This window comes from Rousettus aegyptiacus, unplaced genomic scaffold (assembly GCF_014176215.1).
Source record: "Rousettus aegyptiacus isolate mRouAeg1 unplaced genomic scaffold, mRouAeg1.p scaffold_m13_p_7, whole genome shotgun sequence".
Classification (NCBI taxonomy): Eukaryota; Metazoa; Chordata; class Mammalia; order Chiroptera; family Pteropodidae; genus Rousettus; species Rousettus aegyptiacus.
In genome coordinates, this window is record NW_023416310.1 from 100,232,217 (window position 1) to 100,245,364 (window position 13,148).

The following is a 13,148-nucleotide window of genomic DNA, read 5'->3' on the forward strand; positions in this document are numbered from 1 at the left end:
AAAAGGTGGAGACCACAGGGCGCGCCCATCTGTGTCTCCACAGTTCCCGGGCCTCCCTGAGCAGAGTAGACTGATCTGTTGGTCTCTGAATCGAATCTCATTAGCAAAAGCTGTTCCAGTTAAAGGCTCCTGGCTCTCCTTGCGCTGACACAGTCCAATAAGCAGACCCCTCAGGTCAGAAAAAGCATATCTTCTAGGGTTAAGAGTCAACAATACTTTAATTCTAGCTTCCCTGGTCAGAAGAACAATTTGAGGGAAAAAGTGAGGGAAGCCACCCAAATTAGAAGGGCATTTAACTGGGGGGAGGGGAGGAGAGTAAAAAGACAGTGCCAATGCGAGGTGTAAGAACAGAGATGTTTGGGAAGCCCTCCTCCAGTCCCCTCCAAAATGTTTACTGATGATGGGATAAAGGTAGAAGTATTGGTGTTTCTCTCCCTTAAGCATCTTCTAAGAAGTCGGCATAGGACATTTAAACAATCACTGTCTCCCAAGTATCCTTCATGCTTTCGGCTGGCTTTTGTAGCTGTAAATGCTCTAGAGAGGCCCTGGACATAGGTGGAGCAAGGAATGGAGCCTGAGAGCCGGTTTCCTGTGATGGAAGGTAAACCATTCAGTGTATCATGATTTCCAAGTGGAGTCACAGAACAAACAAAGACCGATACTGTCTAGACATTCAACATGACCCACAGACTGCCTGCCTGGAGTGGTGCATTTTCTGCACTCCTGGCCTTGGAAATTCAGCTGGGCTTTCTTGAGCTTCCCGGTAGAAAATAAAAATCTTGAGCCCCTGGTGAAAAAAGGCTTGTTTTAACCTAGCGTCTACCCACACAGATCGCACTACTACCCCATTCACCGGGCACAGCTTGGTTAGTAGTGAGACTGAGTCTTTAGAAAATATAGTTATGTTATTCTGTGGCATTCTGTTTCTGAGCAATGTGTGAGGGCATCTGAGGGGTTTCTGGATGCTGACTGTGTCTCCTCAGTTCCCGTGCCCTTCGCCATCTCACTAGAGGTGTTGGCGAGTCCTCCTGTAGCAGATCGAAATGACACCAGACTGTGGAGGAGCAACCAGGAGTAGTTTGGTGACTCTGGAACAAATGGCCTCTGCCAACCCTGAGGCCTTCTTGGCTAATAATCAAACTGATCTAATAGGGTGAGTGTAAGAATTGAATGAGCTTACATAAGAAAAGCACTTAACAGATGCTTGGTATTTACCAAGGGCTCAGTTGTTGAGCTTATTCTTTAAAAACTCTGGGTATAAACTTTAAAATTGAAATTAGGTTAACTTCATTGAAAGCAAGTCCTACATGAGGCCACTGATGAAATAACTTTGTAATAAATAAATCCCTCATAACACATCTATATAACTCAATAGATAGGGCCTGTATTCGTTTCTCATTGTCACTATAACAAATTATCACAAATTTAGTAGGGTAAAACAATGCAAATTTATTATGTTACAACTCTGGATGTTAGAGTCAGAAATTGGCCTTACAGAGCTAAAATCAAAGGCTGTAACCAAAGGCCCTTCTAGAGGCCCTAGGGAAGAATTCATCACCTATCTTTTCTAGTTTCTAGACGCTGCCTGAATTTCTTGGCTTGTGGAGGCATCACTCTAGTTTGTTTTCATTGTTACATCTCCTCTCCGACCATGACCCTCCTGCCTCCTTCTTATAAGGACCCTTATGATTAAACGGGACTCACCCGATAATCTAGGATAATCTCCCTTTCTCAAAACCCTTAATTTAATCATGTCTGCAAGGTCTCATTATCCTGAAAATCCAGGATAATCTCCCTTTCTCAAGACCCTTAACTTAATCATGACTGCAAGATCTCTTTTTCCTTGTAAGAGAACATGTTCACAGGTTCAGGGATTAGGATGTGGACATCTTCAAGGGGTCATTATTTTGCCTCCCACAGGGCCTTACCTGAGGTGGTACATGGATTCATGGAAATACTCAATAGAACAAAATTCCATGTCAGCTAAGCTGCCTCCTAGGAGTTTGCAGAATGAGACAGAACCTTCAGGAAGCCCTGCCTAACAGAGGTGTTTGGTTTGGTAAACCCCTGGTGTTGGGTGGACGTAAAATCTCAGCTATTTTGGAGATTATCCCCAGGTCCTACCTCTTTGCTGGTGCACAGGGAATACGAAACAGGGAACGAGGTGCTGGTGTGAGTCTGGGGACAGCCTGGCTTCCCTAGATGTCCTCTCAACATCCTCTTTTTTTCCTCCTCTTGGCATCAAGGTCGCAGGATACAGGAAAGGGAGGACAGAGAGGGCTCTTCTTCAGCGTCACTGCCATGTCCCTGGCTGCCCTCCCAGAATGAGATCTACTGGAAAGAGCTCTGTTGGCTGATGGAAAAGCTCAAGCATGCACCAGCTGGCTTTGGTAAGTCAAGTTTCTAAGCTTTAATACAGTGCTGAAGAAGTATTATTTCAGCCCCTGGGCAAAGCAATGCTTGCTACTAGAGAAAGGGGAATACCCTGCCAGCTCATCTTGGTTCCAGAGAAGGGCTATTGCGTTTATGAAATGTGTTTGCTTGTGAAACAACGTCAAGACTTTTGGAATGGACAGCTGCCACCCCAACCTGCCAGCTCCTGCTGGTCTCCCGGTGCCACGTTTATGATGTCTGAGCTCCTGCAAAGGCTATTACAGCCCCAAGATGTCAGCTCCAACTTGGCTGTTAACTAGGCCTCCCTCTTGCAGGGGTTTGCACAAAGGAGGACTGTCGAGAGGCAGCAAGGCTTCCTGACCACAATTTCCTGCACCATTGCTCAAGCTGCTGCATGTAAAAATTTTATGGTTACTGATCAGACTGTTACCCGAAATCAGAGTGGGATGCTGTCTCCCTCACAACTCACTGTTTGATTAGCTATTGTATTACTCTGGTGCTTTTTAGGATCTGAAATAAAAGCTAACTTGCATTTCCAAGTAATAAAATTCACTCAAGTCACTAAATAGAGGCCCACTAGTAATCACTTTCTGTAATAAAATCCATATGTCGGGATTGACAAATAGTACCAAAGATTCCATTTCTTCTCTTTTTGGAAATACAGAAAAGCTATTGTCAGAGGACAATGTAGTGTCCCCTGAGGGGAGTGCTAAGTATGGCCAGTACCCTCCCCCTAGTTAGAGGTGGCTCCAGCTTCTGGGTCTCCGTGCGACCAGACACTGCCAAGTCTCACTTGTTTGCTTTCAAGTTTAAATTCGCCTTGGTCCTGGGTCCCTTGGTGACCTGTGCTGCCCCCTTTCCCTTGACACTTTGCTCCCTTTCATCCCAATGTATACTTATGCTCCAGCCTTTCCCCTGGAGTCTTGCTGAGAAAGTTCCCAATGCCCAAGTTGGCCCCACACTGAGACAGTCCTCGTTGCTCCGACCACCAAGCTCCCCATTGCTCAGTCTGGTCCTCACCCAAATAAGGGCACCTAGGGACCCATTTTTACCAGGATGACGTCAATTCCAGCCAGCACAGCTCTCTCTCCTTCCCTTCCTGAGCACCCATGGCACTTAATTCCTGGGGGTCAGTGGCAGCTCTGACATGCGTCTTGGACCTGGGTACGCAAGTGAACTGCAAGGCTGCTCATTCTCAGCTTTCTTGGGGACAACGGAGAGGAGCTCCACTGCTTCCCCTTTCCCTCCCTGAGTTCCATGGCCCTCTTCCAAGTCAGCTCCACCTTCCTGACAGGCACGTGATGTTCCAGGAAGGGACCCTCTCGTCCTAGATCATGAAGTTTTATATCAACTCGTGTTTTTCTATCTTCATTTCCTCTTTTTGAAGCTGCCCGAAGCCACGGCCCCATTAAGAAGTCGTGTATGCATATCAACCCCTCTGGCTTTGTCAAGCTAGGCTGATGGCTGGGACCTGGCACTGGGCTCTGCCTGACTCCACTCTACCCCCACCCCACCCCACAATCAATTCCTTTACCCAGTGCCTGGGACGCCCTGCGCTCACCGGTGGGAGGGGCCGCAGCATCACCATCCTCACGCTCTCAGAGCCCAGCCTGCCCGGAGGGGAAGACGGGGTCCTCAGGACATTGTGCCAACACACCACTGTGCTGCCTGTGCCTTGTCCTGGCACCTAGATGGAGAAGGATGCGGGCGCAAGAGCCAATAAGCCACGGCGCCTCGTCATCGGCAGCAGTGTCGGCCTGGGAACTGCCAGGACGTTATCAATCTGTGAACTCATCCGGCAAATGCCTCAACATAGGGCCACCTGAAATACCATGGCCAGTGTCACCCCATGGCCAGCTTGACATCACAAGCAGGTCCTATTTTTAGGGAAACTGAAACTAACAAAAAGGTAGAGCCCTTTGAAACCCAGAGCTTTGAGATGTGGAAGAGACGTTTGCTTGTTACGAGTGCTTTTGGTCACCTTCCAAAAAGCAATTACGTGGGGCCTGGCTCGGTGTTTAAGTAGTTAACTGTTTATTTGAGTAGACAATATAGGCACATGGGAAAAATCAGAGTACTAAAAGTGTTTTTTTTTTTTTTTTTTTTTTTTTAACGAGCACCATACAAGGATATGTGGTTCAGAATTTGTGCAATCTCTTGTTGTTCACAGCAGCAAGAATTCTCACTGGGTATTCGTTCACTGAAGCTGGAGGTATATGTCCTTCTAGCTCACTCAACCCTCAGCTTTGAAGCTGGGTTTGGTCAAGTAGGGAACCAGCCATCATGAACCTGCCCTTGACAGGCTCCTGGGGAGCTGTTGGTCTCTCCCCAGCTCTGCCATGATCTCTAATTTCCCTTGAGTCATACTAGGATTGACAACTGCCGAACACACTCAGGGGCACAAGTTGGGATATTTTTTTCCATGTACACTGTAAAGAAAAGAACATTTTCTCTTCCTTCAGTTGGTTATGAAGTTGGAGAAGCTGTCTGCTCAAAAGCGATGTCGTGAGCAATACATTTAAAAACTCCTAACATGGGAAAGTGTTCAGGATAGTAGCTTAGAGTCTCCTAATCCTATTAGCAGACAAGAGGAAGGGCAGACCCTCACAAGTGGCTCAGGAGGTTTTGCATAGCACATCTTCCTATCTGTAGGAGACAGCCAGCTTTGAGATTTGTTGCCGATTGGCGCCAAAACAGATTAGGTTTCCAGTGAATTCTGTTAGAACATGCATGACACCCTGTTTCCATCAGGCTGCCGGAGGTTGGGGTGAATGCCACCTCCCTGCAGGCTGACAGAGGCACCAACAAGCCCCACTGTAACCACACTGGTCCACACCCCACTGGCACACTCGTTTCTGTTTGTGTGGCCTAGATTTACAGGTTCTAGGGATAATAGTAATGGCAGGTAGCATTTACTGAGCACTTACTATGTGCCAGACACCTTAGCCTCTCATATGAGTCTTTCATTCAATCCTTAAGACAATCCCAAAATGTAAATGTTGTCTTATTGTTACTCGCATTTTACAGACGAGATAATAATCGAGGGTTCCAAGGAGAAGCACCTGGCCCAGGTAAGTGGCAGAGCCAGGGTATGAATCAGGAAGTCTGAGCCTATGTTCCTAATATGCTATGCTGCCTTGTTATGTGTGTACTTCTTGGTATTCTCAGTCTTCTGGGGTGTTCAGCTTAGGAGTGCAGAGCAGGAGTGGTGTATAAGTTCACCAGTGGGTTTCCTTTCCCAGAGTCACATGCTGGTGGCTTCTCCATAATGATAATATTTGTGTCATTTAGTGAGGATTAAGAAGCAGGCACACACACACACACACACGTTTCACGCTTCTTATAATCTCAAATCAGCCCTTAAAACTGTATCCAAGTCTTGTCAGGAGCCTTAAAAATGTAAAACTGGCCAGCTTACTAAAACGGCCACTCCCAAGCACACGGTTCCCTGACATGTTTGCACATGCGTCTTCATGGCTCCCAGGCAGCCTGACCTTTCAGAAGGCTGGCCCAGGCCTGGAGGTAGCTGCAGCCACCACACATGGAGCCCAGACTCCTCAGAGGCTGGAGGGCTTCAGCGGTTACAGATACTCACGTGGATTTGCCACAGATTTTCCTCTGGTACCACTGCTTGCAGTTGGTGAAGTACTTCTTGTTGGTGCCGATGAGCTTCTGCACAGCACACACGTTGGGACTGAAAACAGAAGCAGCAGTGTGAGCAAGATGGTCGGCACATCCTGTGGGCCCTCCTGGGTCATTAGAAATTCGTAGATATGGAGAAGATACTGTCACCTCAGCCTTGGTACCAGGGGGTAGACGCTGGCCCTCCTGGCCTAGATTTCCATCAGCCCCTGGCAAATTCCCCCCCAAACTGAAAACTGTCAGAGTATATCACACGTACAGACCTAACTTCTTCATGTAAATATCCTTCTTGGACACTAATATTTGGTAAGTGGAACTAAAAGCATCTTAAAAGTTTTAGATTGTGTGTTACAGATTGAGAAAACTAGCTAAATAAAAGTGGCACGTTTACTAAGCAAAGAAGCTTTGTAAGAAGTCCCCAGCCTGTCTCTGCATCTCCACCTCAAACTGAGCCAGAATGTCTACGGGCTCTAAGCTGTCATCCCAGTGCACAGGTGTCATGAGGGGCGGCCAATGTCCCAGCCCCTGCACCTCCCAGGCAGCTCCACATGCAGACATACTCTGTGTCCCTAGGCCAGCTGCCTGGCTACCAAACACAACCGACCAGAGTGCCCCGCTGGAAACCAGAGGGCATGGCCAGCTGCCATCAAGACCTGGGTAGGAAACGCTCTCCCACTGAACTCTCAGTCATTCATACTTAGGCCTCAGCTCAAGTCCACTTCCCTCAGAAAGCCTTCTCCCAGTGCCCCGAGTGACACTCGTCTATCCGCCTCTGACCTGGGAGACAGCCCTTGTTCGACCAAGGGTCCCATAAAGAATCCTAAAACTGACCAGGGTGCATATTTCTTCTCTCTTCAACTACCTTCCAAAGAACCTTGAGAGCAGGTGTTCTGTCTCATTCTTGTTTTATATATTCTAGATGAGGCCAGGGGACTAGCACCGGGTAAAGGTGTGAGAGCAGCTTGGAATGAACTTAAATGAAAATACTGCTCCCAGTTCAGAAGGATCCTCGGGAACTTATGGAAAAGCTGAGTGCAAATGCTCGGGTTCTGATGAGAAGCCTTCTTCCCCAAGCCAGGGGGTTCTGCTTTTGTGTATTTTATTCTAGTGTACCCAGTCCTGATCCAAACTGTGCCCAGGCCATGTGGTAGCAGGACCTTCAACAGTTGACCCTGGGAAAAGAAGGCAGCTGTGGATGTGCAGTGACAGGGTCCTCCTGAGCAGGCAGCAGGCAGTTCATCCGACTGAACCACAAGTCAGAAGACAGCAAAGCGAAGAGACGGAGGGCTTTCACACAACCTCTGTGCAGAGAGAACTTCAGTTGTTGTCATTCTTCCATATCAATTCTTCTATAACTTTAAAATGCAATCAATAGCCATCATTTGATGTGCACAGTATTTTTCAGGAAGACACTGAAGTGAGAGCTTCACCTGCCATTCCCATCGCATCGGCTATAAGACCTTTGCCAATTCTCAAATACTCAGAACCAGGTTATTGGGTGACAGAGCAGGCTGATCTTTTATTCCTTAGCTCTATCTCTTCTACTTTGTGGCTGTCGCCTCTTGTACAGTTTTTGGTTTGCTAAGCAAAGGCGAATGGGCCAAGGAGCAGAGTAAATACTAGTGAGTCGGTGTAAGGCCAGAGGAGTTAAGGCTGGGATGAAACCACGGGCTGGCAGGGAGAAGAGCCCATCTCCTTAGTCCTAGCTGGGTCTGGCCAAGTGCCCACAGCAACCAGAGGATTCTAGCAGATCCACCTTGCTTATCTGTTTGCTGTCTAGGATTCACGGGTTACAGGAGTCCCCAAGTAACCCCTGGAGAGCTCCTGCTGGCGACACTCCAGTCCTAGGTGTATAACTTCAGAAATTCTTCTCTCTGACCAAATAGGAAACAATTATTGTCGCATTCTCTGCAACTTTCCGTAGGCGTCTGGCGAATCTTCAGCGAGTCTCTCATGAATGTGGCTCCAACATTCCTCTGTGGAGTGCGTTTCCACTGCTGCTGCCTTTTGAGACAGGAGCAGAAGCTGGGGGTCACTGTGGCCCGCTCCATCTCACAGCAGTGCGAGAGGGAGTGGGCTGCAAATATAGGAAATTTGTGCCAAAGTTTAATCAAAATGAGCATCCCATTTCTGGAACTCCCGACAGAAGCACAGCAGCTCTGCTGTTCAACTTGGATTTGAAAATCAAGTGCATCGGGACATTCAGTCCAGTTTTGGTTGTTGATATTCAGAAGGGGATTGCATTTTTAGTTCTCTTTCAGGATTATTTTTTCCTTCCCTATAGCAACACAGATAACAACTGGGAGTCAAGAGACCACATCATAGTCACGACTCTCCTGACAGCTTTCTGTGTTTGGATTAAGTCACTCCATCTCACTAAGCTGTAGTTTCTCCATCTGTAAAATGGGAACATGAACAATAGATGCAAAAAAAGGTGATGTGCAGTAAAGGGCTCCCCACAAGCACGGCAACCTCTTATTTCTTCCTTCGCATCTTGGAGCACACTGCAGTTCCTTAAAATAGTGAACAGATTTTCCTTCCCTTTTCTTCAGTACGCACTTTGAAGGGCTGGAGCTTGAACAAGGATATCCATTTTGCGTAGGGTGCCACACCCACGTGCAAGGCCAGGCAGCCCTGTAGTATTTTCAGGGACAGTAAGATCAGAGTAAATGCAATTACACCTGCAACCATACTGTCACGCTGTCACGGTTCGCCTGTCTGTGCAGCCAGACTTTACAGGGTGAGGGCATGCACACGTGTCTTCTTAGACCACTCTGCCCATCGGAGGTCATAATGAGCTTTCCAATTGCACTGCAAGAAGCTAATCAAGAGGATTAGCCTGCAGGAGTATTGATGTGTGTGTGTGTGTGTGTGTGTGTGTGTGTGTGTGTGTGTAGGGTAAAGAAGAAGTTGATCTAGTACCTGAAATTCAGAATTTACATTTTTAAAAAATCCTGTTTTCTGGCTGGTTAATGTCTCTTCTGTGTTCTGAAGAGAAAGAGGTTTGCTACAGAGATGGTTCTTGGTGGAGCCCGCCCAACACCTGCGGCGAAGCTCCGCCGTCGTGTGCACAGACACCATCCTGGGCGACAGTACTGCGGGGCGTAATATCTTCTGACATAATGGCTAAGACACAGAGGGAACAGAAACCTCCCAGAAGATACATAAAATAACATGTTTCATTTGCAAGAAAGGCGCGGGACAAAGGCGAGCTGGGCAGACAACGAAAATGCCAGCTGCTCACATTTTGACTTTCATGCTTCATATGCCCCTTGTCTTTCCGACCTGCCCCCTCACTCTTTTGTACCAGCCTAAGTCAGAGGTGATACTTCCACTTCCCTAAAGACCCCAGGACATCCCGGGTGTTCTCCTCTTTCCAGGAGAATACTGAGTTTGTGGCATGACCTGGCTTGATTTCACTCCATGGAGAGGCCTGACTCACTCCCCGCAGCCCCGGGAACCTAAGAGGACAAGTAAGTGCACAAGGCTAGAGGTGGACGGACGGAACCAGGATAACCAGCCAACTGCAGAGAACTGCTGGGGCGGGAACCGAGGCTTTCTAAAGTCCTATGGAGTCAATTCTGTCATCACCCCCAACAGTGAGTTTTGATCTGAGTACTTTTTTGATCTGAGATCTTCCCAGTCATGTAGAGGTCTGGGCACTACCTGGCTTTGAATGCCAGACCCAGTGACATTTGGCCTGCGACACAACGACTCTATCCACACACGGTTTTACCTAGTTGTGAAGGAATTGGTATTACCAGGTAGGCTGGAAAGTTACCGCAAAGCCTAGCTATGTGTGAGCAGGATGACTTAATTGGGGAGGTAGGAACACTGCCCATCTCTGCCTCGGTTTGCCAAGGTCTTTACCAGGTCACACCCTCTGCCTGGGTTTGTCTCCTAAAGCCAACACATCTTCAGTGTCTCAAAGGAATATCTGCAATGATACTGTCCCAAATTTATAAACCTAGCTATTGTTTTACGAGAGGTTCCAATCCTAGCTCCAGTGTCTACTGCAGAACCTTGGAAAAGTGGTATGTCCCCTGTGGACTCAGTTTCTCCATCTGTACAATGCGTGTGAGGCCACAGAATTCTCCTGTTCTTCACCTGGCAGGGGAGGAGACTCCACACTGCCTTTACCGGCTTGGCTGTGCCTGGAGAAAGAACGTTGTCTTGTGCTAGGTGGTGGGTGCAGAGCCTGGCCAGGTGAACAGGATTCTGGGGGCCTTGAGTGGCCCCACTTGTGTGGCCCCAGCGGATGAGGACCTGGCTGGACTGGTATATGTGCACTGCTAGGTGGGCTTCCTCTCTGCCCTGGCCAACTTTCCAGAGTGATTCTGGGTAGGGCTGCCAACTCCTCCCTCCTCCTGTCCGTTGTAAGGAGATGCTGAAAGCCTGAGTCTGGGGGCACTGGTCAGCTCTCCCACCCGCTTCCTCTACAAAGCATCCGCCGCTGCCGGCTTTCCCTCCATCGTTCCCCGCCTCTCTCCCTCTGCCTCGTGCAGGGCTGGTCCCTTCAAGTGAGCGCCCCACGGCTGCCTGCATTTCCTTTGGGCTTTGTCCTCGGCGCCCGAGCCAGTCCCTCCGCCACCCCAGTGGGCGGCCGGCTTACCCGTGCTGCCGGCCCCGGAGCCGGCTGTGCTGCAGCACCAGCTGGTAGGGCGACTTGGCGGGGCCCGCCAGGGTGGTGGTGGGGCCCAGCGCCAGCGCCAGGGCGAGGGGCACCAGCCGCACGAGGAACGCCATGGAGCCAGAGGACGCGCTGAGTGAAGGCAGGGGCAGTGAGAGCGCCTCAGCCGCGGGCCGGGCTAATAAGCGCAGCGAGGGGCGGGGAGGCCCGGCGGGCGGGTGGAGGGCGGGGGCCCGGCGCCCGGCCGCCCCCGCCCCCTGCCCGCAGGCTCCAGGCTGAGCGGCTCCGCTCACTGTCCTCTCTGCCCAGTCCTCTTCCTTGGGCTCCCCAACCTGCTCCTGGGCCCCAAGGGAAGGATAGGTAAGCAATTAGGGGCGGCTGTGCCCGAGGCTCTCCGCAAGCCACGGGCTCCCTCCAGGAGCTTGCAGGACCCTGAGCCCAAAGATCCCTCCTCACTGGCCTTGAGGCTACAAAACACAGCCCCAAGTGGGGAGAAGCAATACTGCTCTCCACTAGACTCTCTCAGGAGACTTGCCTCTGCATTCCACAAGTACCCCACTCTCCCCTGGGCCTGCTCAGTGAAAGAGAACTAGTAAATGTTATGATTACTAGGGCCCGAAAAATGTGGGACAGGTTTTGTTAGACTCTAAGCTACTCCTGGAAACTGTAGAGAAGGGTGGGGTCCATGGCACACTCTCCTTCTCCCTCAGTAAGTATCTGTGCAGCACTGCAGCCAGATGGATACTGTGAAAAGATGGAAATGGCAAGATTTTTGCCCTGGAGGAGCTCAAATCAAGTAAACAAATAGTCACATGGGAGGGAGGGATTCACCCAAATACCTATCAGCTAGCTGGCACTGCTAGTCAGAAAGGTGGGTGGGGAGACACAGATGGATGAGTGGATAAGACGCAGGCTCTTTCTGAAAAAGCTCACAGTCTGGAAATTTTGGGGCCATGCTACAATGTGCCATGGAGAGGGGCAGCTCTGGATCCCTGAGGAGGCATCAGGCTCTGACAAGGCGACACCTGCTCTTCGGCCTGAAAGGTGACAAGGAGTTAGCCAGGCAAAATGAGGTGTACATTCGGGGAATTCAGGTTGTCCTGTTGGCTGGACCATGGCATTGATCACAGGGAGGTGGAGTCATGGGTAGAGGAGAAGGGAAGGCATGTCACAGGGCCTAGACCCAAACTCAGAGTCCAGCGGGTGATGGAGAAGCAGGCAAAGAACACCATTAATGTCAGGAACAGCCTATGAGAGGATTAGATAAAATAAAATGTGGCAAGACTTGAGGCAGGAAGTTCAGGTGACCAAGAGGGGACCACGGTAGTGGAGGTGGACACAAAGAGAGGTGGCAAACCTTAGGGGTGTCTGGGATAACGGACTCGGCAGAACTTGGAGGCTACCCAGAGGGTGTGGGAGAAAAGGAGGAGGAGTCGGAAATGACTAAGTTGTGATCAGCATGGGCACCTTGGTCGCCGCTGGTACCATTTTTAGAGTGAGGGACACGGAGGCAGGTGCCCATTTGCCAGGGAAGGGCAAGCGGTTTTGGACATACTGAGTTGGAGGTGCTTGTGATTCTTTCGGGTACTGTGGGCAGCAGGATATAAGGACCTGGAGCCCAGGTGAGAGATCCGGGGTAGAGATTTAGATGTGGAGTCATCCTCAGCCTGTAAAAAGCCAAAGCTGTGGGAGCGGATGAATTCTCTTGGGGGGGGGGGGCATGTGTAGCAAGAGGTGGGTGATGACAGATGACAGAAGTGCTGACAGGAGAGCAGGAGGAAATGGGGAGTGTGAGCCCCAGAAGGAGTGAGCGGTTAGCAGCAATGCTGCATGCGAGATAGATCCAAAGAGCTTCTGCTGTGCCTCAGAGAGGCATGGGGGATGTGGCTGTGGAGAGTGGGCAGGCTGAAGCCAGATCATGGAGGGTCTGATGGAGAGACAGCGAGTGTAGAGTATAGGTGACTCTTTCAAGAAACTTGTCTGAGAAGGGAAGGGGAGAGTTGGGGTGGTGGGAGGAGACAGTCAGGAGAGGCCGGGACATGTTAGGATGCTGATAGAAAGGAAGTGATCAATGCCATGGGCGAGAGAGTTAGGAAGGGGTGGGGGGAGGGGAAACAGGAGAGGAGTGGGCAGAGCAATGTTTTGGGGTGGGGCTAGAGGAAGGACAAGGTACCCAGGGAGTGAAAGCCACTGAGGGCCTGCCTTGGGGGAACGGTGGAGGGAGTGGAGAGGAGGGGGCAGGTTTCAGGGGAGTTCACCGGTAGTAGTGACTAGACTCAGAAACCCCGGAAACCCAGTGGACTTGGAGGGCAAGGGAGAGGAGGGAGTCAGAGACGACCTACAGCTGGGAAGACTGGGTGCATGTCGGACACACTGGTGAGGGTGCACAGTGGGTGCCTGTGGGGAGGGAGGCCTGCTTCTGGTGTGTTCACATCACGCCTGGTGGCCCCCTGCCTTTCCAGGTGGAGAAATGCAAGAGGAA

General features: G+C 50.2%; 1 protein-coding gene across 2 annotated transcripts in view; it reads right to left on the reverse strand.

Annotated features, from left to right (window-relative positions):
- The window catches only part of TGFBI (transforming growth factor beta induced), a 31,997-nt gene extending 21,149 nt beyond the window's left edge, over nt 1-10,848 (reverse strand). The window contains exons 1-2 of one of the 2 annotated variants that reach the window (XM_016137708.2): nt 10,649-10,848; nt 5,990-6,088 (exon numbers count right to left, since the gene is read on the reverse strand). In XM_016137708.2, the coding sequence (XP_015993194.1) occupies nt 5,990-6,088; nt 10,649-10,782 (233 nt within the window). In that variant the 5' untranslated portion in view covers nt 10,783-10,848. The remainder of the gene's footprint in view (nt 1-5,989; nt 6,089-10,648) is intronic. The other variant, XM_016137709.2, reaches the window with a different exon arrangement.
- Between the last annotated feature and the right edge of the window lie 2,300 nt (nt 10,849-13,148).